Source organism: Leucopleurus acutus (genome assembly GCF_964270905.1).
Source record: "Leucopleurus acutus genome assembly, chromosome: 2".
Lineage (NCBI taxonomy): Eukaryota > Metazoa > Chordata > Mammalia > Artiodactyla > Delphinidae > Leucopleurus > Leucopleurus acutus.
In genome coordinates, this window is record NC_139143.1 from 42,979,765 (window position 1) to 43,003,588 (window position 23,824).

Here is a 23,824-nt window from a genome sequence, read left to right on the forward strand (position 1 = left end):
CCAAGTGCAGATTGGCTCTATGATCTCACGAGCAAAGCCCAGCAGGGGACATACTTGAAAGCTTCAATTTGTTCCTATGCTGCAGAGCCACTGACATGGGTGACCCCCCCCCCCAATAGTTCTGCAGAGCTTCTGATGCCATCTCAGTAGGGAGCAAGGAACTGGACCAAGGCCCATGACCTTGTCCAGTTCCACCAGAACCTTGTAAGGTCCTCACGTGTCTGACGACCTCTGTTCTCTGTAGTGATTCCTAACATGACACTTAAAATGAAGAGCCCGTTCAGCTGCTCAGATGTGAACCGGGCACCTGCAGTGTGCCAGGGCCCGGGCGAGGGGCTAGAACTACGTGGGTGACTAGGGTGCCATGCCTGCCGCGGAGGAGCTTACCTCGATGGGGAAAGGCCCTTCAGTATCATCGGAGCGTTCAGAGACAGGAATGCACAGCTCAGGTGTGGGACTGCGTCACCACCCTCACAGGGGAGGGTGCTCAGGGCGCCGGGAGGGGGTCAGGGGAGGACTTGGGGAGCAGGCTACTGCAGAGTGGGGTCTTGGCAGGTAAGCAGGGTTACTTAGCAGAGAAGGTACGGAAGGCACCCCTGGCAGTGGGAACACCACCAGCCCAGGCATGGAAAGAACCACAAGTGTGTGTGTCACTGGAGAACAGGTTGAAGTGGGAAGCGGTCGTTGGGAAAAGGGAGGGGCCAGACCCAAAAGCTCCTTGTGGGCCACACGAAGGAACCTGGGCGTTACCTCAGGGAATCACAGAAACGGGTTTTAGGTGAAGTCCAACTGGTATTTTAAAGATAGAACTCTTGGGTGCCCGTGTGGAGGGTGGATTGAAACCCCATGCCTCAGGTCCTCATTTGTAAAATGGAGATGATATCTTTCAAAGTTATGGGTAGGGATAGATTCTGTACTTCCACAAGGGGTCTGAAACACCACGTGGGTTCTCTGCACACCCTCCCAGCCCCACCTCCCAGGGCTGAGGCCACCATGTAGGGTGGATGGAGAAACAGGAGCCCTTGTCTCAGAAAGGCTCAGTCGTGGCTCAGATCAGTCACAAACATCTGGGAAGAGTCCACGCAGCATTCAGATTCATGGTGAGCTGCTCTAAAAAACGGGCCGGCTCCGTTTAAAGGGGCCCAACTGGAAGGAAGCAGGGGCACGTCGGGCTCCCCGGGGGGGTCTGGAGGGGCTGGTGCCTCTTTCCGTGCCCTGGAGCCTCAGGGCAATAGTTTTTGCATCTCTCTCAGAATCTACGCAGTTCCTTCCCCCTCCTTTTTTTGAAAATCAATTATTTATTTATTTATTTTTGGGCTGCGTTGGGTCTTCGTTGCTGCACACGGGCTTTCTCTAGTTGTGGTGAGCGGGGGCTACTCTTCATTGCTGTGCACAGGCTTCTCATTGTGGTGGCTTCTCTTGTTGAGGAGCACGGGCTCTAGGTGCGTGGCTTCAGTAGTTGCAGCACACGGGTTCAGTAGTTGTGGCATGTGGGCCCTAGAGCACGCAGGCTTCAGTAGTTGTGGCACACAGGCTCAGTAGTTGTGGTGCATGGGCTTAGTTGCTCTGTGGCATGTGGGATCTTCCCGGCCCAGGGATCGAACCCGTGTCCCCTGCATTGGCAGGTGGATTCTTAACCACTGCGCCACCAGGGAAGTCCCTACGCAGTTTCCTCTTTACAGACAAGCATTCTGGTTCAAAACCCAGATTCTGTGACCCCACCCACCCCTTGATTTCAATTGGTAAGGGTGTGGCCCAGGAACCGGCATCATTGATGAGTTTCCCCAGTGATTCTTCCACAAGCTAAAGTTCAAGGATACTGAGGCAGAGTTTTCCGTGTCCAGCAGAGGACATGTGAATACCCAGTATAGACCTGTGGGCAGTGGGTGGTACACTGGACCAGGCGCCACCCCCCAAGCTGACAACTGAGGCCAGGGAAGCCAGTCTAAGGGATAGCAACGTGCCCTCCCTCCTCCTGGGCCCACCATTTGCTTTCTGGGGCCTCCTCACTGCAGCAGGGGCAGCCCCAGAGGATCACCACAGGTGATCATCAGGGATTCACTTCCAAACTGCTTCAGTGATTTTGTAAAGGGTGGAATTCCTGGCTTCTTTTTCCTTCATCTCACAAAAAACTCCATAATCAGGCAACCCCGATGGGAGGTGGTAAGGAATGGGCTAGTGTGACCTGAAATAGCTTCAGTTTATTCTCCTTGGAAGCTCAGAATTCCAGGAGCCACTTGAAGCAGTCAATCCTTTCCCTGCACGCTTCACGAGAGAGAAAAAGAGAAAGAGAGAAGAAGGGAGTGAGAAGAGCTGCGAGTGAGGAAAGGAGAGAGGGTAGGAGGGAAGGATGGAGAGGAAGGGAGAGAGAGAGGGATGGAGAGGGAAAGACAATGGGAGGGGAGGAGAAGCAGAGATAAGAGGAACAAGACAGAGGCCCAGAAGAGACAGGCGTATTGTGTGCATGCACTCACACATGCTTCTAGTGGGAGGTCGTCCAGGCCACTCTGCTCGCACTGGTCTGTCACTGCTCCGGTCCATGGCCGCCTGCCACAGCAATGGCTTAGTGCTGGAACGTCCGTGGCTGTGGCTTGGAGCCTCCCCTCTGGCTGAGGGCAAAAGCTGCTGACAAATCTGCCTGGAATATCTGAGTTTTTCCAACACAGAAAGAAGAAACATACACACACAAACCAGTCTTATCATATGCCTGGCAGAGTAGCTGGGGATGGAAAAATTCCATAATTGAAATGCAGATGGAGGACACCACTAAACTGCTGGACAACAAGCCCCACCCCACCCCCCTTCATGGTGACACCGTTCCAGCAGCCCTCATGTCCCTGATCACATTCCCACCCTGGTTTGCCCTCTTGTCCCCAGGCACTGTCAAGGACCTAGATGATCCCCACAAGAGCACTGGTGTTGGGTGACACACAACCCAACCCTCTGAAAGGAGAGATGGTACCCTACCAGCCCTCACCCTTAGCCAGTTACTAGCACATGAAGACAGGAAATCCCCCTGCAGTGACCAGCAACTTTGGAGGATGTGCATGAGTCTTAAATGGAGCTCCCAACACCACCCCACTTCTACCCAGCCCCCTCAGGGCTTTGAGTGCCTTCTATTCTTCCTGAACCAGACAATTCCTTCATCTTCCCCTCCCTGGGTACAGAAACCATAGCTTGAAGGGATATTAAGAGATAAATTCTGTATTAGGTACAGGTTGGGAGCCTCCAGGTTTCATTGCACTAAACATTTGATGAGCACCTCTTATTTGCCCTGCACAGTGGGATCAGAAAGACTGACAAGACCTAAGTGAGGGAAGAAAGATGTACAAACTACATTTGTACAAAATGTGAATCCTGTTAGGACGATGTGGATGCTAAAGGCACAAGCAACTTGCTGTGGGATCTTGGGAGAAAGAGCCGTGAATTAGGTCTGAATGACTGTGGGAAGGCTCTGTGGAGAGCCTGGTATTTGGACCAGACTTTGAAAGTTGGACAAGATGTCAATAGAGAGAGGAAAACGGGGAAAGATGTTGCTGATTCTTCAAACAGCACCTACAAAGTGAGATCAGAGATTTTAAACACTGCTGTTTTTACCACACCCGCTGGGCAGTGCAAAGGCAAAATCACAGATTGCAGTCCAGACTGACACCTTCGGGGGCCAGTCACATGCCTTCTCTGAGCGTCAGTTTTCTCATCTGTAAAACGGGAATGCTGACCACTTCACAGAGTTGCCGTGAAGATGAGGTCATTCAAGCCAAGAGTACCTGCCACACAGTATGTACTCAGTGTGTGCTCCTAGAGTAAATATGTATAACACATGGCAGGTGGCAAACATTTTAATTCCCTGACAATGTTTTGTCACAGTCCCGGCTCACAGTCTAGCAATGGAAGGTATTACTGACTTTCTGGGGGGGGCTGAGCTCTATATGCAAAGCTGCCCAGGCGGGAGAGGAAGCAGCTCAAAGAGCTGTCATCCTGTAGCTAACAAGAGTAAGAGCGTTTTTCTTCGAATGTCTACGAAGGGGCTCACACAATCCCACTACCCACTGCCTTGGTCCCGTTTCCAAAGCGTGGTCTGTGAGTCACATTCATCAAACTCACAGAAAATACAGGCCAATATCCAGGCTTACAGAATCAGTCTCTGGAGGGAGGGTCTGGGAATACATATTTGGAACGAACTCATATTCACAAAGTTTGGGAGAGTCTGGGGTCTGCTGTGCCTGCTGTTCCTTCATCCTGGGCCACCCTTGCTCAGATAGACAAAGAGCTGACTCCACTCAGGTCTGTGTTTAAATGTCTGCTCCTCAGAGAGGTCCTTCCTGACACCCCCCCCCCAATCCAATACAGTAGCCCCTGTTGCTTTCTATCCCTCACTGTACTTTGTTTGTCATCGTAGTGTGCACGACCTGAGGCTCTATTGCACTTAGTTTGGTATGTTTATTACCTGGCTCTCCCACTAAACGTAAGCTTCAGGAGCATGGCTACTTCACTGTTGCATCTTTAGTGCCTAGAACAGCACCTGAGATATAGCGGATATTAGGTAATTACTTGTTAAATGAATGATTGCTCTGTGCCCTTAAAGACTGCAGAGAATGGTGCTGTTCGTCAAATATTTCCAGCTCTTTCCCCATTCTGAGCACATGGAAAGAATGCACTTCCTGCTCCCCTTGTGGAGGGTGGGTTATAGAACTAGTTCTGGCCAATGAGTTGCGAGCGAAAGTGACTGGAGCTTTTCCATGCTGGTTGGTGTAGGAGCCTCTGGGCTCTCTCGGTTTTCCTCTGGCTTGGTGATGGGCAACATTCAACGTGGTAGCTGCTCGATCAGCCTGGGTCCCTGCGTGAGTCTGATGAACAGAATCTCCCTACCAACAGGCAAAGGACATGTAACGTGAGTGAGAAAGAAGTCTCTGGTTTACAGGCACTGGGACTCGAGGGTTGTTTATTACTGCAGCGTAACCTAACCTGTCCTGACAGGTCCATTGATCCCATGCAGATAGTCGTGCTGTCAGAATCACTGGGAGGTCCCTAAATTCCTTGGGGATTTCAAGTGCCTCAAAGCCAAACAAACCCAGAAACTTCCCCTTCAGATCAGGCCACATTCTGTCCTCCCCTTTTCCTTCCTACTGGGAAGCTCCCTGGGGGTGAAGGGACAGCCTTGAAACAACTCACCCAATGAGGGACCCGACAGCCTCTGGAACCACCTCTGGAGTGACCTCACACACTGACCACACACTCAAACTCACCGTCACCATCCTTCCCTTTGGTCAAAAATAAAAACAACACACCCACTCTTCTGGGAGTGAGTCACAAACAGAGAACAAATCAATGGTTCTGAGCCAAGAGGATCTGCTAACAAGGGGGAAAAACTGCCAGTGGAGGTATCTTAGCAGACGCTGTGGTCTCACCCCCGTGGCCTGCATGACCAAAGACCAATCCAAACAATTCTGAAGTTCAGCCATCAGACATTATTACCCCAGGTCCTAACCCTACAATAAGACTGGAGTTTATTTAGTACTTCTTCCCTGATGAAGGAGGAATGGTGTGTGTGTGTGTGTGTGTGTGTGTGTGTTGTGGGAGAGGATGCTTTTTTGGGGAAGAAGTAGACTGGGCTGGGAAAGATGATATCAGAAGAGGCAAGTTCCAAGCAGAGAGCCTCCTGCTGGGGTTCAGAAAAGGCAGCTGCCTCTCCAACCTCAATTGCTTGGCTCAGGGAGATGAACCTTAAGATAAACTTGATAAACTTTTTGGATTGGTTACATGGAGTTATGTTATCTCCATTCCCATCCCAGAAGCCAAATGTAGGGCTCTGGCCCTGCTCGATCTCCTCCCCTCTGCAGTGCTGACAGCAGCTCATATTACTCCGCCAAATCAGGGCTGGAGCAGGAAAACAAAACCAGAGCATTTTTCTGTACAGCTCAGGCAACTGGGAAAAGGGGTTAATGCCTGATTATTCCAGATGGTCCTCAGTTTCCCAGGGCCAGAGGAGACACTCATCCCATGAGCCTCCCTCTCCTGGGAATCTGGGCTGAGCTGCCCAAACTCATGCTTGGGGGAGGGGGATACAGGACAGAGATGGAGATTGTTGGCAATTTCACAAATGGCATTTCAAAACTGGCCTTCCCGTGATGCACTCTTTGCCAGGTCCCTTCTTCTTGCCACACCAAGCTGTCACCAGAGCACAAGCTTGGTCCACACCCTGGACCTCACCCAGCCCACTGCCCTCCCAAAGTTGGAGGGAGTGATCTCTGAACAAGTCTCAAGCCTGTGAAGATGGATGGATAACAGAGGGTGGATACAAGCAAATATTTATATGCGATACAGGTTTCTGCAACAAAAGTGCTCGCAGAAGAAGTGGGAGAGATGGGAAAAAGAGACCACAAAGGCGAACTGTGCTTTCCTCTTTCAACGTTCAGCAGAAAGCATTGTAGAATAACAGCCCATTGGGTTTTTTCTCGGTTGTGTCCCACTGAACTTCAGCTGCTCTGTGGAGCAAAGAGCAGAGAAGCCCATTCTCTTATCACCAAATCTAAAGTAGTGGGGTCCTTGGACCAGCAGCATCAACACTGCCTGGGAACTTGTTGAAAATGGAAAATCTCAAACTATTATATAGAGAATGGATAAACAACAAGGTCCCACTGTATAGCACAGGGAACTATACTCAACATCTTGTAATAAACCATAATGGAAAAGAAAAAAATGCAAAATCTCAAACCTCAGCTCCAGACAAACTGACTCAGAAACTCAGGGGGTGGAGCCCAGTAATCTGTGATTTAGCAAGCCCTCCAGGTAATTGTGATGCATGGCAGCTTTCGAAGACCACCGATGTAGAGAAAGCAAGGGAGACAGGGGAGAGGAGAAGTGGAGGGGGAGAGCAGAGGGCGTGGCTCTGGCTCACACTCCCCCATCTCAACTCCTTCTGCTTCTTAGCACTGTGCTATTGGCTCCTGGGGGTCATTCTTCTCAAGTACCCAGAAGCCACCTCATGAGGTGAGAAGCTCCAGCCTCTGGTGAGACCCGGGGACCAGAGGATTCCATGATTGTCACCGCCGTGGGGGAGAAGCCATGGGCCAAAGCAAGTCTGGAATTCCCTGACCACTGGGCTCTTGACATTTTAGGAATCACCTAAAAATTACCTCCAAGGGGAAATCGAAAAGCGAACGCGAAGATCCCCCTAGGAGACACTAGGGGGAGACCCATCTCTGGTCTGGGAAGCGGAGGGAGCAACTCAGGTCTAGAATTTAGGCTGCGTATTTCCAAAGTGGATTTGCTGGTGACTTCTTGCTAAATCAACCAAACTGAACCCCAAGTTTTGAGAGGACAGTCAGTGATCACTGAGTCAGAGTGGTGGAACCGGAGAGGATGGGAAAAGCATCTACCTGTCTCCCCACTCCCAGACCAATTTACAGCTAAGGAAACTGTAGAAGCTAGAGCGGGTCCAGGGTCATACAGTGGGTCTGACGGGAACCTGAACACAGGTTCAAAGATCCAGCAGTCCCGTTTCCCCATCTATGAGAGACGGTCAGGACGGGTTACGCAATGCGTGGGACCCAGTGCTAAAAGAAAATGCTGGCCTTTCGTTCAAAAATTATTCAGGCTTTCAAGGCGGTAACAGTAGAGCATTAAACTCGAGAGGAGTGGGGAGGTTATGAAGCTTCCATATCCAGGTTACCCTGGATCTGGAACTGATAGATGGGGATCGCTCTTTGGGCCCCACAGGTGAGCTGTCCATACCGGATACAAAATAAGGCTTTTGCGGTCGGGGGTGGTGATGGTGGATGTATTTCCACAGTAATGACTAGAACAGCTATGGGGAGAGGCGGGTTAGACTTAGGAAGAAAAGCTCTCCCAACCCAGGCGCGCTGGAGCGTTCTCACAATCTAGGACCCAGGACCACTATAACTCCAGTCTTCCGGGAAAGGACTATCCTACCCGACAGGGCTGCTGAGAGAGGGGAAATCCAGAGTGAAAGTGGCGCGGGGACAGCCTTGCGCGTCGCGGAGGCGGCTTCTCGCCATCAGCGTGGCAAGCGTTCCCCGCCGCGCGTCCCTCCGCGCCAACGGGACTCTGAGCTGCTGCGGGCCCGCGAGCCGGAGCCGGGCATCCCCTACCCACACCTGGCTCTGCGCGCAAGGGGACGGTGAACGGCGGAGAGGGGAACAGCAGGGGAACAAATCCCTCCGGTCGGCGTGAAAACCGGGAGGGTGGCGGGCGGACACTGAGCCGGTGGAAATCTTTCTAGACCCCATCCTTAGCTAGCTCCTAAAACCTTCCCTTCGGCCCGCTCCCTCCCCTGGGCGTGTTGGGGTGCGGGTTGCGGGGGATCTGGTGTTGGGGGAAATGATGAGAGAGGGAAGGAGGCAGGGCTGAAGGCAGGCGACCCCCAACAGAATGCCTCTGCTGAGTTGTCCTGTATAGAGCCTTTCCCATACGCAACCCTTCAGCTGCCCCAGCTTCCTGAAGACGCCCCTAAATCCACACTCGCTCAGGCGCCCCCCGCCGCCACCCCGGCCACTTGGTCGGGTCGGTGGTTCCTTCGGGTCTTCCTTCCTGCCTCTCCGAAGTCTCCCCGCCCCCGCCCCGCCCTGCAGGCTGCGGTCCCTTTAAAGGCGCGCTGGTCTGGGGCCTCCCTTCTCTCGAGGCGGACTCGGGAGCAGCGCCGACGACGAGAGCTGCCGGCGCCGCCGCCGCCGCTAGCCCGGCATGGCCATGGCGTCCCCGGCCATCGGGCAGCGCCCGTACCGGCTACTCTTGGACCCAGAACCGCCTCGCTATCTACAGAGCCTGAGCGGCCCCAAGCCGCCGCCGCCGCCGCCGCCGCCGCCCCCGGGCCGGTCCTCGCGCCGCTGCGCCCCGGCGCCCCTCTCCACTGCGCCCGGGGCGCACGAGGGACGCGGTGCCAGAAGGGCTGCCCGGGGGGACTTGGAGCCACAGCCTCGGGCTTCCCGACCCGCTCGCCCGCTCCGGCCTGGTCTGCAGCAGAGACTGCGGCGGCGGCCTGGAGCGCCCCGGCCCCGAGACGTGCGGAGCATCTTCGAGCAGCCGCAGGATCCCCGCGTCCCGGCGGAGCGAGGCGAGGGGCACTGCTTCGGCGAACTGGAGCTGCGGAGTGGCTGGGGCTGGTGTGACCTGTGCGGACGAGAGGTGCTGCGTCAGGCGCTGCGCTGCGCTAGTGAGTGTGAGGGCAGGGTAGGGAGGGGCGCAGGGGAAGACCGCAGTCCATGGGCGAGCAACTGCGAGGGGGCTGAGGCAGGCAGAGAGGGGGCACTGCCCTGTCTGGCTCCAGGGCAGACCTCGACTTTAACTGAGGTAGGTAAGTCTTGGAGACGCTCTGCGCCTTAGTCCCCTGCCCGGTATCCTCTAGTGACTGCCTACTGCGCAGGTATGCTTATGAGGTCTTTAACAAATACCTCTTCCCCAGACAGGTGCACGCCTCGCTCCTCCCCAGACACATATGTACACACACACACACACACACACACACACACACACACACACACACACACACACGTAGGTTGGGGTCGATACCTGAAGCTACAAGGTCATTGCCTAGTCTCCCGTGCACCTTCTTGCTTTTGTTGTAAGTTCTTGTGAGTGGGTTGTAAGGCTGGTATTGAGATGACCATTTGCCCCGTGCTTATTAGGGTAATGGCAGAATGACTTGTGTGTCTGCCTATGGTACAGGCCCATGGTACACGCCTGCCTGTGGTACACCCCTCCTCCAGAGCAACCTGTTGGGTTAGGGAGGAGATCTGGTTAGGCTATGGATGGAAACAGGCTATGAGGTTGAAAGAGCCTGAGGTGACCCTGGATCTGTGCCCTCTCCTGCCTTCCACCTCTGGCCCCTCAGACCTTTGGACTCTGCTCTGATGTTTGGCTGTGCCCTGCCTCCTCCTCCTAGGTCACTGCTGGAGAATGACCCAACTACCTGCCCTGTCCCTTCTTCCCCAGAGTTCTCAGGCCCCTCCAGCCTCCTCCTGAGCCGTACTCTTCTCAAAGCCTGACTAAAACACTGGGCATCCAGTGTACAGATTTTCTGAGCAAATTTGCAGTATTCTTGAGGGTTTATTATTTTTCTCTTCTGACAGTTAGGTGTGTGTATTTCTTTAAGAGATGTCCTCTTCCTACCCCCCCACCCCACCCCACCTCACATTTGCTGTTACCATGTTTGGCAGAGGATATCCATACCCATGTGTTTATACAGATAGTTTAAATATCTGAAGCACAAAGCACAGACAATGGTACAACCTGTAGAAAGCATCCCTGGAAATGGCTTGTGGCTTGCATCTTTCAGCAAAGCCTCTTCCCGCATGACAGCAGCCCCACAGCTTCCACCCAGCTCCAGCATTGTACAGCAGCAACTACATCCGCATCAGGAAAACCCGACCTTGCCTCTCTCTGTGGCCAAGGCTGTGCGGTGTGCCTCCCACTGCAGCTGGCTTCAGGGAAGGAGAGCTCAGACTCTAAGCCAGGGTCAAGTGGAAAAGGACGATGGGAGGGGAAAGTGGTTACTGCTCCCTCCACCACCAGAACTCAGTTCAGGTGCTAATTAAAAAGGAAAGGGCAAAAGATACAGAGGTGTGTGACGCGGGTGGAAGGGCTGCTGTCACTTGGCAAATGTCCCTGACCTTCAGGAGAATCAAATGCAACTTTCCCACAGATGTGTCGGCAGCTTTTGCCCTCTCAAGGGTCCTGGGGTGCTTTACTGCATCCACCAACCCTGTCAACACAGGGAGGGGCAGTATCCTCGTTGTAATGGGTTTTAATGTGCCAGAATCCTGGGAGAGCCGCTTCATTGGAATTCTAGTTTGTGTGAAGACATTGGGGGAATTCCCTGGCCGTCCAGTGATCAGGACTCCGAGCTTCCACTGCAGGGGGAACGGGTTTGATTCCTGGTTGGGGAACTAAGATCCCGCCTGACGGGCCACGAGGGAAAAAAAAAAAAAAAACTTTACAAGCAAGAGCGCAAAAGATATTGGGGGACTCTTTGGCCTGTAGTTTTATGATTTGGGGGGTGTTGTTGATAATGGTGTCCATGTGTGTGTTTGTATGTGAATATGCCTGATTCTCCGTAATTAAATGAATTTATGCCCACTTCACATTAGATAGTTTCTGGGGGCCGGAAGCACCAGGTGCACGGGCATGTCCTCTGACTTTGTGTGTGACTTGGTGGTCCCCGGCCAGGTGGGTTAATACCAACCAGGGATGTCTGAACACCAGAGAGGGAGCAGGGTTGGAATCAAGGGGCTATAGAGAGGAGCCTCTGTTTGTTGTTATTAATATTTAACTGTGGACCTGTGGCTGGATGGGAACAGTTGAGAAATGTTCTGATGGCTGGCAGGTAGAGACACAGCCCGCCAAGCTCACCAATCATCTTTCTTTCAGTTGAAGTTCTAATTCCATGGTGGGGTTGGTTTGTTTCATCTTTGTTTCAAAAAGCAAGGGTCAAAACCATGACTTTTGAAAGGCAATACTCTGCAGTGCCTAAGCAAATGGCCTGGAACCAGAGACCTAGGTTTGAATCCTGACTCTGCCTCTTGGTCTCTGTGTGACCCTGGGCACCTCTGTGTTCTGCTTCCTTGTTTTAAAAAATGGGGATGATTGGGAATTCCCTGACGGGCCAGTGGTTAGGACTCTGTGCTTCCACTGCAGGGGAAACGGGTTCGATCCCTGTTTGGGGAACTAAGATCCCACAAGCCTAGCCTCGCTCCCCCCCCCCACAAAAAAATAATAATGGGGATGATAACATTACCTTCACGATCGTGTTCATGTGAGAATTAAATGAATTAATGTATGGAAAGGTCTTAGAACAGTGCCTGGCAGAAGGCAATATAAATGTTTAATGCAATATGAGTGTTAGTATCCCCTCTCATCGAGCAGCTGTAACAGTTTGGGCTCCTGACACTTCTGAGGTTCACCTTTCCACGCAGTGAGTACAGTTTTCCACCTCTGCTTGGTTGCTGAGCTGAGTGGGAAAGAAGGTGCCTTGAGCATCCCAGGCAGTGTGGACGCTAATCGTCCTCTAGCAATGCCACTCCTGCCTGCTGTGGCTGACAAGCGTCCTCACGGGGTGCCCATGGCTTAGAGGTCACGAAGACCCAGGCCCCTTGTCCTTGTACCAGTTGCCCCCAGCACAGCGCAGTCTCAGTAAGTAGCGGTTGGTGAGGGTGGTTGCCTGTTGTTACCATTAAATCTCCCTGCTCTTGGAAACAAGCAGAAGAGCCGTGGGTATATACGTGACATCTGTCTGAGCAGGAGGCTGACACTGGGTGGGAGCCGTGTTGGCAAAATGGGCTTTTAATAAGGGAAGCTTTTAGAAAACTGTCTTCCCACTGTCTGCCTGCCTTTTTAGTGAAAATCTCTCTAACTTAAGCTTACCCCTACTTCAAGGTCTGTAACTGAGCTCTGGTTAATGCTGGATTTGCCAACAGGAAAAGTTCAAAGTTAATATTCATTTCCAGGATTAAAGAAGTCATGTTTGTTAGATAGAGAAGGAAATCCAGTGGGGACTGGGAGGGGGAGAGAGAGGTAGATTGTATGAATTCGTGTGTGTGTGGTGTGTGTGTGTGTCTTGGGGTGGGGGCAGTTGCAGCAGTGAGAGCCCATTTCCAGCCTTCCAGGAGGGATGGTCAATAGCAAACAACCCTTAAAACTCTCACAGGCTGCCCTATGGCTTTGTTCTCAGGGAATGTCCCTTACAGGTTGTGGACCCTTTCTTCTGTAGAAGGCACATGGAGTTGACCTTTTACCTTTCATCACATTTTGGTGGGTATGTTAGCCATCCTGGATCAAGGAATGCTCTGGAAAATGGGGAAAGCTAAGTCCAACTCAACATTCAGGGAGGGATGCTTAGACATGCCTTGCACGTTGCCAGTGGAGCCGGTCCTCTTTCGAGAGGGTGCCGTTCACAGCTGTGAAGTGTTACGTGATTGGGATTATAGGGTGGAAGGGGGACCCTGGGGCTCATCATCCCGACCTTCCCCTCCTGTGATAGACTTGAATTATGGTGTGAGTATGAGGTGTTTGCCATGGAGCCTGCAGGGATGGGGACAGGGGCCTCCTTGGTGAGCGAGGCTGGTATCTCACAGAGCCCCTTGTCCAGACGTTCTAGCTCTGTCTCGTCGCTGCATCAATGGTTGAGCTCAACCCACCTCTCTGCACAGACTGGACCCACTCATGTGACAGCCACAGGCTCCTACAAACCCACCCCCTGTCATGGGTTCTTTGTAGGAGAGGTTACGGGGACATGGACATTGAGTGTCCCTGCGGCAGACCCAGGAACCTTGGGCACTTGGAAAGTGTTTTATTCGTCTAGGATACTAGGTAGCACTGAAATATATGACCTGAAGTATTTTCATTAATTCAGGACCATGTTTGGCTTTGGAGGTTAGGAAAATTAAGCCCTGAAATGGTTGTTTTCTTGTTAGAGATAGTGGAATCCCCAATCCCTCCCCTGCCCCTGGCTCTGATTGGGGTTTTCTTCTTAGGGAACGTCCTAGTGGAGGGGGTTGCGGGGGGACAAGGGAGGACAGAGAAAGGACCTGGAATGCTTTGGCCGAGGCCATTTGAGCTCCCCAAGCTGTTATTGTTTCCTCTCCTCCCTGCTTCCTGTATTTTCAAAAGATGAAAGTGAAAGGATTAAATGTGGGTTTAATTTTTTCCCCCCTATTCATCAGAGCATGAAATTTTCTGATTATTCAGAAAATTACTTATTCGAGTAAGAGGGGCTCGAATCCCAGGTACAGTCAAAAATGATTAATGCCACTTGTCTGCCCGCCTAATTAGACTTGGTAATGAACGTGTGTGTTCTCCTGCTGATCCTGCAGAGTCATTAGGTGGAAGTAAATTGACATCTCCCCTCAGCACTGCGGGTTTGAGCCGGTACCCTCTCTCTTTTCCCCAAGTTTACCAGTGAATTCAGCCGGTGCCAAGCCTGGCAGGTAGGCCCTGAGTGACAGGGAAAAGAGAGCCCCCAGCCCAGCCGAAGAGCCCTTCCTAGCTGGTGAGGTGACCCTCCTGCCTCAGGAAGCCGGCTTCTGCGTGGTGACAGGGGCCAAAGGCTCAGGAGAGCGGCTGAGGCTCAGGGCAGACCCAGCCTAGAGAATGAGCACGGCAAGAATTCTTCTCAGGTCCACGGTGCCTTTTCTTTGAGGAGCACAAAGGGTTTGCATACTGCTGCCACGCTCGTCCTCAGAACAGATTCATGAGGTCAGAATGCAGGGAGGCTTCTGCCGAGGTCTCACGTGGAGAGAAGGAGTCGCCCGTCCATCTGGCCAGGGGCAGGGGAAGGTTAGACCCTCATGTTGGGCAAACCCGACTGGCCTTGAAGATGGCCTCTGACTATCTCGGGCTGTCAAGCCATTTCCCTCCTTTGGTCCGTGCCCAGCATCTCTGGGACAGGGGCAGCCCCCCGCTGGGCTGGCCGTGGGAGCGTCCTGGGTCTTGCTTCCCAGGTGCTCTCCCACGGGGCCCTCGCTGGCTCCCGACACCCACCCCTCACCCCTCAGTCTCCCCGTGGAAGGAGCTGCGTGCCGCTTTTGCCCTGCCTGCTGGGGTGCTATTAAGGCTGATGAGGAAGCTGGAAGCACATCTCTGGCCTGACCAGAGGCCCTTCCTGTTCGCATTCCTCTGATGACGAGGTGAGAATTCTTTGGCAGGTGAGTATTTGTGGGCGTGCAAAGCACGCAGACAGGACGTTCCCCCTCCCCCCATCCCGGCTTCCAGCAGCACCAGCTCGTGTAGTCCTCTCACCCACCATGGGCTTGCAGATCTGCCGGTGCCCGTGGCAGGATGCTTTCTGACCCTCCAGAGGGCCTCGTCCCACCCTGCCACCCACTCCTCCCGCAGGCTCTGTTCGGCTCTCCCCTGGCTGGGTCGGGAAGTGGTGGAGGCCGCTGACCCTGGGAAGGCCAGCCCTGACGGGGGAGATAGCTCTGCATTTAGTCACTTTCGGTTTTTTTCCAAGAGTCTTGGCAAGTTTCTCTACACCTTCAGGGCTGGATCTCGGGGCTAGGAGGAGAGCAGAGCCAGCTTTTAGGCTTTGGGGAATGAGCAAGGAGGCCGAGGTGATGACGTCAGGCAGGGCAGCAGGCTCGGTTCCCGGGTTGAAGTGGAATAAGTTCGGTGCCAGGGAACAGTCAGGGGGAGTGCCACTCCAAGGTCAAGACTGTCTTGACTCAGACCTAGGGGGGTGATATTTGGGTGTTCTTTGAGGCACCCCAACACCATGCCGAGGAGACATGGGCAGAGCCTGATGGACCCCGAGAATTCTCCATGGTGTAGTGGTGGTGTTGGCCAAAGTGGCCAACAAGTTCATGCAGGGCCTGTTCTAGCCCGCCCGTGGTTCCTGGCATGGAGAACATTCTTGAGAGATGCACCCATAAGAAAAGCTGTGACATTTGGTTCTCTTTTGCCTTTTTGGAGAGGAAGGAGAAAAAGCAGCAGGGGTCTGTCCTGGCACAGTTGCCCTGTGCCCAGCCTGCTGGTGGAGAGTACTCTGTGATAGCTGAGGGGTCTGTGACCCCTGGTTGCTGTAGTGCATCCCAGATTTTCTGCAGGATATCCCTACCCACCCCTATTGCCCTAGCGTCATTGATGGCATCAGGGGGAAAGCACGAGCGGACATTGTGCTGAGGGGTGGGAAGAAGGGTGGTGTTGGAAAGTTCAGTCAGTTCCTGTGTGTCACTGGGTGGGCAGGCAGGTGACTGGTATGTCCCTCACCTGTGACCACAGTGAGACTGGGTCATGTTTACCCTTCAGTGGAGGGCCTGCACGCCACCTTCTGCTCCCCATCCCTGTTTCTTTTCTTTTTTTTTTTTTTGCGGTACGCGGGCCTATCACTGTTGTGGCCTCTCCCGTTGCGGAGCACAGGCTCCCGACGCGCAGGCCCAGCGGCCATGGCTCATGGGCCCAGCCGCTCCGCGGCATGTGGGATCTTCCCGGACCAGGGCACGAACCCATGTCCCCTGCATCGGCAGGTGGACTCTCAACCACTGCGCCACCAGGGAAGCCCCATCCCTGTTTCTTGAACAAACATTTCCAGGGCAGAGCAGATCTCACCCAGATGTCTGCAGTGGCTGTTGGCTAGGGCTGCTAGAACATGAAAATGTGGCTTACATGAACCTTTCCTAAATCAGACCACAGGTTCACAAAAGTCAGCCTTGAAAGAAGAGCGATGTTCCTCGCCCATTTTGTTTTTTATCCTTTTATGGTTTGTTTCTACCGGATGCTGGACCTGGGAAAGAATTGTCGTGTTTGCTGAAGATACAAATTGGTGTTCTGTGAGCCTGCAAGGATGGAGATATTCATGTGGAACAAGAAATACTGAGAATGGCCAAGAAGTTGTGGGAACAGAGATTACTTTTATCTCAGAGATGACTTGGCTGTATCTAAAGTGTTTTCTTGCCTACTGGCTCTGCTGAGTGCCCTTGTGAGGCAGTGCCCTTGTGAGGCAGGCAGGGCTGGGTGAGTCATGGCCATCTCACAAATGAGGGGAGAAGTCACTCCCTAGCATTCAGGGAGTCAGTGACTTCTCTGCGATGACCTGGATCATTAGCAAAATCAGCACCAGAACCCAACATAGCATTTTGCCCATGAGCTAATGTCATTGAATATGCAAGTTAGTGGAGCTTCCTCATTCATCTGCTTCCCTTCTGCCAACGAACGCTGAAATGTCCATAAAAAGAGGTACAGAAAAAGAGGAGGGTGAACCAAGGGGCGGGTAAGCCATGTGCAAGCTAGAGGATCAGCCAGGTCCTGGACAACTGAGAGCTGGCAGCACTTCAGCCTGTTTTCCATGTTTGATTTTGAAATAGGTTTTCAGCATGTGTAAATCATGAGGTCTTGAAACAAGAGGTGAAGTTTTTCTTAAATCATAAAAGAATCGAGTGTGTCTGTCCCCTCCCCACCCCACCCATTGGTATTAGGTGTGTGTAGGGGCGTGGAAATGCAGGTTGAAGACCTTTTCCTGGAACTGAAAAGATCCTCCTTGTCAGGACCCAGGGTTCATGACACAGGACTAACCATGAACCAAAGAAAAATTAGGTTGTGTCTCAAAGGGGACAGCTACGGGGCAGAAGAGTTGGATCGGGCCTGGAAAATAAACTGAGGTTTGCATGATGGCCCTCCGCCCTGTCCCAGGCAGTGTTGTGGCTGAGCGAGGGGCAGCCAATCTGGGGAAAGCCCCCCACTCCCACCCCAACTCTGTGTGCCTCCAGGTCAGGCTCACATTTGGGTATTGTCACTTACTTTTCTTGCTGACTTGGAGGAAGCTGTTTTTTCCATTCAAGTTGAATAGAAGCTGAAGGTTTTGTGGTTTCTGTTGAAACAATTATGTCCTTTCTGCAACGGAGGAAAGTATTAAAAATCCAAAAATAAACCTCAGAGATGCCTTACTATTCTAATGGAACAAAAGAGTCCAGCTGTAACTTGAGAGTTTTTAGAAAAAGGGGTTGAGCGTACTCTCTGTAAATGTCTATTCTAGTGATGAGTGTTTTAAAAAGCAATCTGGAAGGACCTTTATATGAATAGGGTTTCAAGGTGAGAATATGTTGTAACCCCAGCACTTAAGATGGTGAAGCCTGTTTCTTCAAGTTAGGTTCGCCCTGGCTGGAGGTCAGAGGGTCAGTGCTTAGATGTTGGGGCAGCAGGAGGTCACTGTGTTCCTCCTGAAATATCCGTACAGCAGAAAATCTATCCAGGTTTTCTAAAGGTCAGGAGTGAAGATTCTAGAACCTCCCAAAGCCCCATCTGGATTCTCAGCCAGTTCTTTCCTGCTCGCTTCCCCAATGGCTTAACCTGTCCACAAAATCATCTCTGTGATGAGGAAAAGGAGAAGTGAGATCAGTATATCCTCCAGCCCAAGTGGGGCATTCAGAAGGGATTTTCCCCCATGACACATGACTCATGATTTAAAGTTTCCCAGCATGTGCGTGTCCTCCTCTCTGAGCATGGGAGTGGGAATGCCACCCTTGCCTGTGCTCAAGCAGGTGGGAGTACCTGGGCCCTCGTGAACATCTCATGTCCCAGTGGGGCCAGGAATCTGGGCTCCCAGCTTCACGTGGCAGCCCCGGTGTCATCTCAGGACCTGGACTCACGAGCCTTGTCTAGGCAGAGCTCCTGGGTAAGCTAGACGATCACAAAACAGACCACTGGCAGCCCAGTCCCCCCCAAGGAAGCATTAGGGAGAAAGACCCAGTGTCCCAGCCCGAGGAAGGGGGCCTTTGGGGGCATCTCTCTATTAAATAGATGACCTGTAAACAGTGTGCTCTATTGTCACTGCACCAGGGACTGAGGGCCTCAGCAGGGAGGGGTGATCTAGCTGGGGCCTCCTGGCCAGAGATCCTGTGAGGGGGCAGGTGATAGGGGAGCCTATTGGGAAGGTCAGGTGCAGCTTGGGTTGGTTCTACCATTTTCTTCTCTCAGTGGCCTGAGGGCCTGGCCTCTGGGATATGATGCCATTCAACATTCTCTGTGGCCTGGGGAAGAACCCAGCACAAAATGGCGGAAGCAGGTTGGCAGCTGCACGAGGGCCAACAGGGCTCACGTCTGAACTCATGAGTGTTCACCTTCTGGCCCCAGCGCTAGGTGACCAGCCCCCAGAGGTGTAAATGCAGCTTCATGGGCCCTCTGTGGTGCCTTTCCTCTAAAGGACGGCGCCCCTGCTTCATCTGAAGCTGGCCCCCGCTGGCGGTTGGTGGGTGACTTTTGGAGTCTCTGGGCAGCGTGGGAGCAGGCTACCCTCTTCAGCGGTTTTCCTGGAAGGCTCTGCTGCCTGTCCCGTGCCAATCGCCCGTCTTGGCCTGGGTGACAGGGCCTCTGGGAACTTCCCCACCAGGACTTGGTTGCTTCTGGGAGTCACTGTTTAGGGGACACCCTGTGAGCCCCATGTTAGGGCAAGAGAACAACCTTTCTGCCCTCTTCGTGAGAGACTCTATTCTTTTCTTCTCTTCTCTTTCTTATTCCTACTCCTGTCGCCTCTTCTCTGCGCAGGTATCTGCTCTCAGATAAGTGGTCTGACCCTCTTAAGGCAGCACCGCTTCCTATGGGCCTGGGCAGCTGAAAGCCCTTCCTCCGTCCTGGGCTTAGCATAGGAGGATGTGAATTAGCGCGGTTGTCCCTTGGGAGCCTGTACAGCTGGTAAAGCGTTATTAATCCGACATCCCCAAAGAAATCCATTAACGAGTTCCTGGGCCAGGCACCAGCGTGAGGTAACGGATCACTTCTGTCATCTGTTGAAACTTTGGAGACATTGATTTTCAGACTCACAGGCGCTCCTGAGAAGTGAGGCCCAGGGCAGGCTCTTTCTGCAGCCTGTTTGGTGGGGGCATGTTTATCTTATCAAGCTAAAAGCCCCAGGAATAGAAAGTTTTCCGCTGGGGGGAGGTGGAGGGGATAGGACCTCAGCTGGGAAGAGAAGGCATCGGGCAGGCTGGCTGGTGCCGGCCCGGGGTCCCCAGTGCCCGTGACTTACTTCGGAGGAACAGGGAGGCTGGGCTGATTTGAGCAAAGCCTGGCTCACACGAGGCCTGGAGTCCTCCCGGGGCCGGTGATTCCCCCCTTCGTCACTCTGTCCCTGATGCCAGACCTGGAGAGAAGCTATTGATATCCCATAGCCCAGCGGGATGACTGAGGGCCGGGCTGAGGAGGCGGTCTCCACCTGCTTCGGAACGGTCACCTCACGGCTCCAGCGCCTCTTCCGCAGGCTCCCTAAGAGTCATTTGGGATCCGTAAAGCTCCAGGCCCTCCAGAGGTTCCACCCCAAGGCCCGGCTTCCTCGAGGTAGGTCTGAGTCATTCCAGATGGGGGTGCTCAGAGGGGGGTTGGATACCTAGTGGCCTCTCCCATGGACAAGGCAGTGCGGGAGCCCCCTGGCAGCCTGGTATTTAATGCTGAGCTCAGCACCGCTCCTTGGCCCTCCTGACTCCCCAGGCCCAAAGCTCAGGTGCTGCCACCCTGCAGGTTTAGGTGGAACTTCAGAAGGCTGTGTTGGCTGTGGGCTTTAACAGCCTTTCCCTGACTGAGAATTAGGGCCAATCAGTCCTCGTAATCTGGTCCCTGAGCGGGCAGAATATAGATGGGCATCTTGGGGGGCCACTCTTTTCCATTCTGCCCATCCTGTAGCTCCCAGGGGCATCACACCTTGCGAAGCTGCTGAGCCAGCCTTCCGAGGACCCCGGAGCAGTGACGTTTCCTAGGCAAAAGCATCTCACCTGCACGGTTAGTGGAGGTGCCTATGGGGGGCACACAGGCAGACTGTGAGGGGCTACAGAGGCTGTAGGCGGAACACAGCTGGACAGGAGCTCCAGCCTCAGGCAGTAACGGGGCTGCAGCTTCCTTCCCGGAGCACTAATTAGGGTGAGAACAGCCCTTGCTGGGGAAGGATAACGGGACAGTGTGGGCTGAGTGAAAGATGGGGAGGAGAGACTGTAGCAATTCAATTTTCATAGAATCTGAGGTCACTTACTCCTTTTTTCAAACGAAGGAGGCTGAGGCCAACAAAAGTGGGTGACAGCTACAGGACCAGGGTCTCGGGCACCTGCCTTCCAGCCTAGCATTCTTCCTGATGGATCAGACTAGCTACAGCATCTTATATTTCTGCAGTGCTCTTCTGCTAAAGATACAAGGGATTTGTGTTTGTTTGGGTTTTTTATTTGTTTTAAATATCATTTATTCCCTCCAGATCTCTGTATGTTAGGGGTGGGAAAGGGGTTATTCTGTTTCACAAACGAGATGGCCCAAAGAAGTCAGGCCCCTGGCTAAGGCTTAGAGCTTCACAGTCAGAACTGGAACCCCTCACTGCCGGGTTCTACTCATCTTACTGGCCTCTAGCTGCTTCTCTTCGATGGCTGTATCTTTGGAGCACATCAGCTTTCCTTGGGTTCCCGGCCCCATTTGTCTCCATGCTGTTCTCACACACATTCGGGGACAGATGGGCATTTGGGTGGGTCCCAACACTGAGTCTTAGGTATGGAACTAAACTAAAAAGTCATCTCTGGGTTAAGTTTGTGAAAGCAGCATTTGAAAGGCAATGTGATCTTAACTGTGGAAAATGTAATTTTCTTGATTACAGTTTTACGTCTTGAAAGGTGGGAATTTCACTTCCACTAGATCTAATCCCCATTTGGAGACAAATACTGTTTAGCCAGCCTGAATAATTTATCCTCATCAATAGCCTGATACATACTGTGACCCTCACGCAGAGGACAGCTGGAGACTGAGTTCCTCGATTTAATGTTCACTCGTGTCTTCGTGTCCATCCTCCCTCCTTAAGAATTATTCAACAGAGCATTTCCTTGCTCCTTTGCTCTTCGGCTCAAGGAGTTACAGATTTAATGAAATCAATCAGGCCTGGAGTGGCAGCATTAAGGTCTGGGTAAATACTGCACTGCAGCCACTGCTCGTTTAACTTGTGTTAGCATTTGGGTTGAACTGATTGGAAGAGGAGGGGTGAGACAGGATGCTCAAAGATGATGGGAGTGGTAGGCTGTGGACTGTGGACTCTGCAGTAGCTCTGTGAGTGACCTGTAATGTAGCATTTAAGAGAATGGGCTTGGAGCCAGGTCAAAGTTTTAAAAACATTTTATTGAAGTATAGTTGACTTACAGTGTTGTGTTTAATTTCTGCTGTACAGCAAAGTGACTCAGTTATGTGTATATATATATATATATATATATATATATATTCTTTTTCGTATTCTTCTCCATTATGGTTTATCACAGGATATTGAATATAGTTCCCTGTGCTATACAGTAGGACCTTGTTGTTTATCTATTCCATATATACTAGTTTGCATCTGCTAACCCCAAACTCCCAATCCTTCCCTCCCTCACCTTCCCTCCCCCTTGGCAGCCACAAGTCTGTTCTCTATATTTGTGAGTCTATTTTTGTTTCATAGATATATTCATTTGTGTCATATTTTAGATTCCACATATAAGTGATATCCTATGGTATTTATCGTTCTGACTTACTTCACTTAGTATGATAATCTCTAGGCCCATCCATGTTGCTGCAAATGAGCCAGAGCAACTTGAGCCTGGACTGTGGATGCCAGGTGGTAGGGCCTTCCTTGTACAGATTAACCTCTCTGAGCCTTAGTTCTTCCCATTGTAAAATGGAGCAGAGAATCCCCCTCCCAAGCAGGTGTCATGTGTGTTGAACGTGACATTGACGGAAACCATTCGACATGATGCTGGTCACAGAGCAGGCCCCTTGTCGGCAACTGCTCCCAGAAAGACTTTTTTTTTTTTTTTTTTTGCGGTACACGGGCCTTTCACTGTTGTGGCCTCTCCCGTTGCGGAGCACAGGCTCCAGAGACGCAGGCCCAGCGGCCATGGCTCATGGGCCCAGCCACTCTGCGGCATGTGGGATCTTCCCGGACCGGGGCACAAACCTGTGTCCCCTGCATCGGCAGGCGGACTCTCAACCACTGCGCCACCAGGAAAGCCCCCCAGAAAGACTTTTAACGATGGCTCAAATTGGGTCATCCGTGTAAGCCCCCAGCACGCTGTCTGCTCTTCCGTCTTACCTGGGCCAAGGTGGGCCTCCCACGTCTCAATGAAAGAGATAGGGTTTGAAGGTTTGCCCAGGCAGAAATAGAGGAGGAGGACAAAACTCTTAAACACATTCTGTGGAAAAATTCCTGTCGCTGAGTTTACTATGTCAATTAACCGGCAGGGGTTGGATTAGCCCACCGGGCGTCATTAGGAGCTAAGCGAGCATGCTGCCAAGGAGCAAGTCGTTCGTCATTTTAAAAGGCTGCTTGGGGGTCGTTGGGACACAGAGCTGGCTCTCTCCAGAAGTCTCTGGTGGTCCTGGCTACAGGGATACAGCTGTAAAGAAGCCTTTGTATGTCTTCTGCAGAGAAGGCCTCAGACGTAATCTATTTACTTTTCTCCTCCTGCAAAAGTCTCCTTTCACCCGGTTGGTTGATGGTCAATTGATGATTGGCACTCTGAAATCAAATGACATCAGAGCAGGTGTGGCAAAACCAGTTGGATGCAGCAGCCTGGCTGTCCCATAAAGGACTGAACCTCTCTGCTCCTGGCCTCTTGTGACCTCCCGGCACTCGGATCGGGCGTACCTGCGCGCACGCACCTGTGTGTGCATTCACATCTGCACACCTGTCGAAGCTTCATCTCCTGCCCTGTGGTCTGCAGATGCCTAGGCAGGACTTCTTGCAAAACCATTTGGCTGTCCTTATCTTTGGGGTCTGTGGAACACTACCAAAAATATACTCAAGCTTAGCAAGAGGCTAGGCAACCCTTTGCCCCCTCTCTAAGATGGTGTTTGCTTTAAAAACAAAAGCTAAAAACCAAAAAAAGCCTTCATGTTCCTCATTCCACCTCTGCCCCTCACTACTAGGCCCATGTCCTTTCTCTGCCAGCTGCCCAGATTCCTCCGTGTGTCTCCTCAGGGGCCCCAGGGATGGGTGCAGGGGGCTCTGAGCCCTGGAGAGGGGGACCCCACCTGCTTTGTCTCTCCTACACCCAGAGCGGAGTGACACATGCTTAGAGGGAGCGGATGCCCCTTCTGGGGTGACCTGAGCCAAGAGGGCATCTGGCAGCTCCACACTGGCCTTAGTTTTCATGGGCTTGTTGCTGTTTGTAAAATTCCCTTAAACGCAACTGTCTACAGTGTTTTGTTTTATTTTTTTAATTTTTATTGGAGTATAGTTGATTTACAATGTTGTGTTAGTTTCTGCTGTACAGCAAAGTGAATCAGTTATAGATATACATACATCCACTCTTTTTTAGATTCTTTTCCCATATAGGTCATTACAGAGTATTGAGTAGAGTTCCCTGTGCTATACAGTAGGTCCTTATTA

The 23,824-nt window shown here is 52.3% G+C and overlaps 1 protein-coding gene across 2 annotated transcripts in view; it reads left to right on the forward strand.

Moving 5' to 3' along the window:
• The first annotated feature begins 8,652 nt into the window (after window positions 1–8,652).
• The window catches only part of RASSF5 (Ras association domain family member 5), a 72,224-nt gene continuing 57,052 nt past the window's right edge, over window positions 8,653–23,824 (forward strand). For both annotated transcript variants that reach the window (XM_082834348.1, XM_082834350.1), the window contains exon 1: window positions 8,653–9,172. In XM_082834348.1, the coding sequence (XP_082690474.1) occupies window positions 8,704–9,172 (469 nt within the window). In that variant the 5' untranslated portion in view covers window positions 8,653–8,703. The remainder of the gene's footprint in view (window positions 9,173–23,824) is intronic.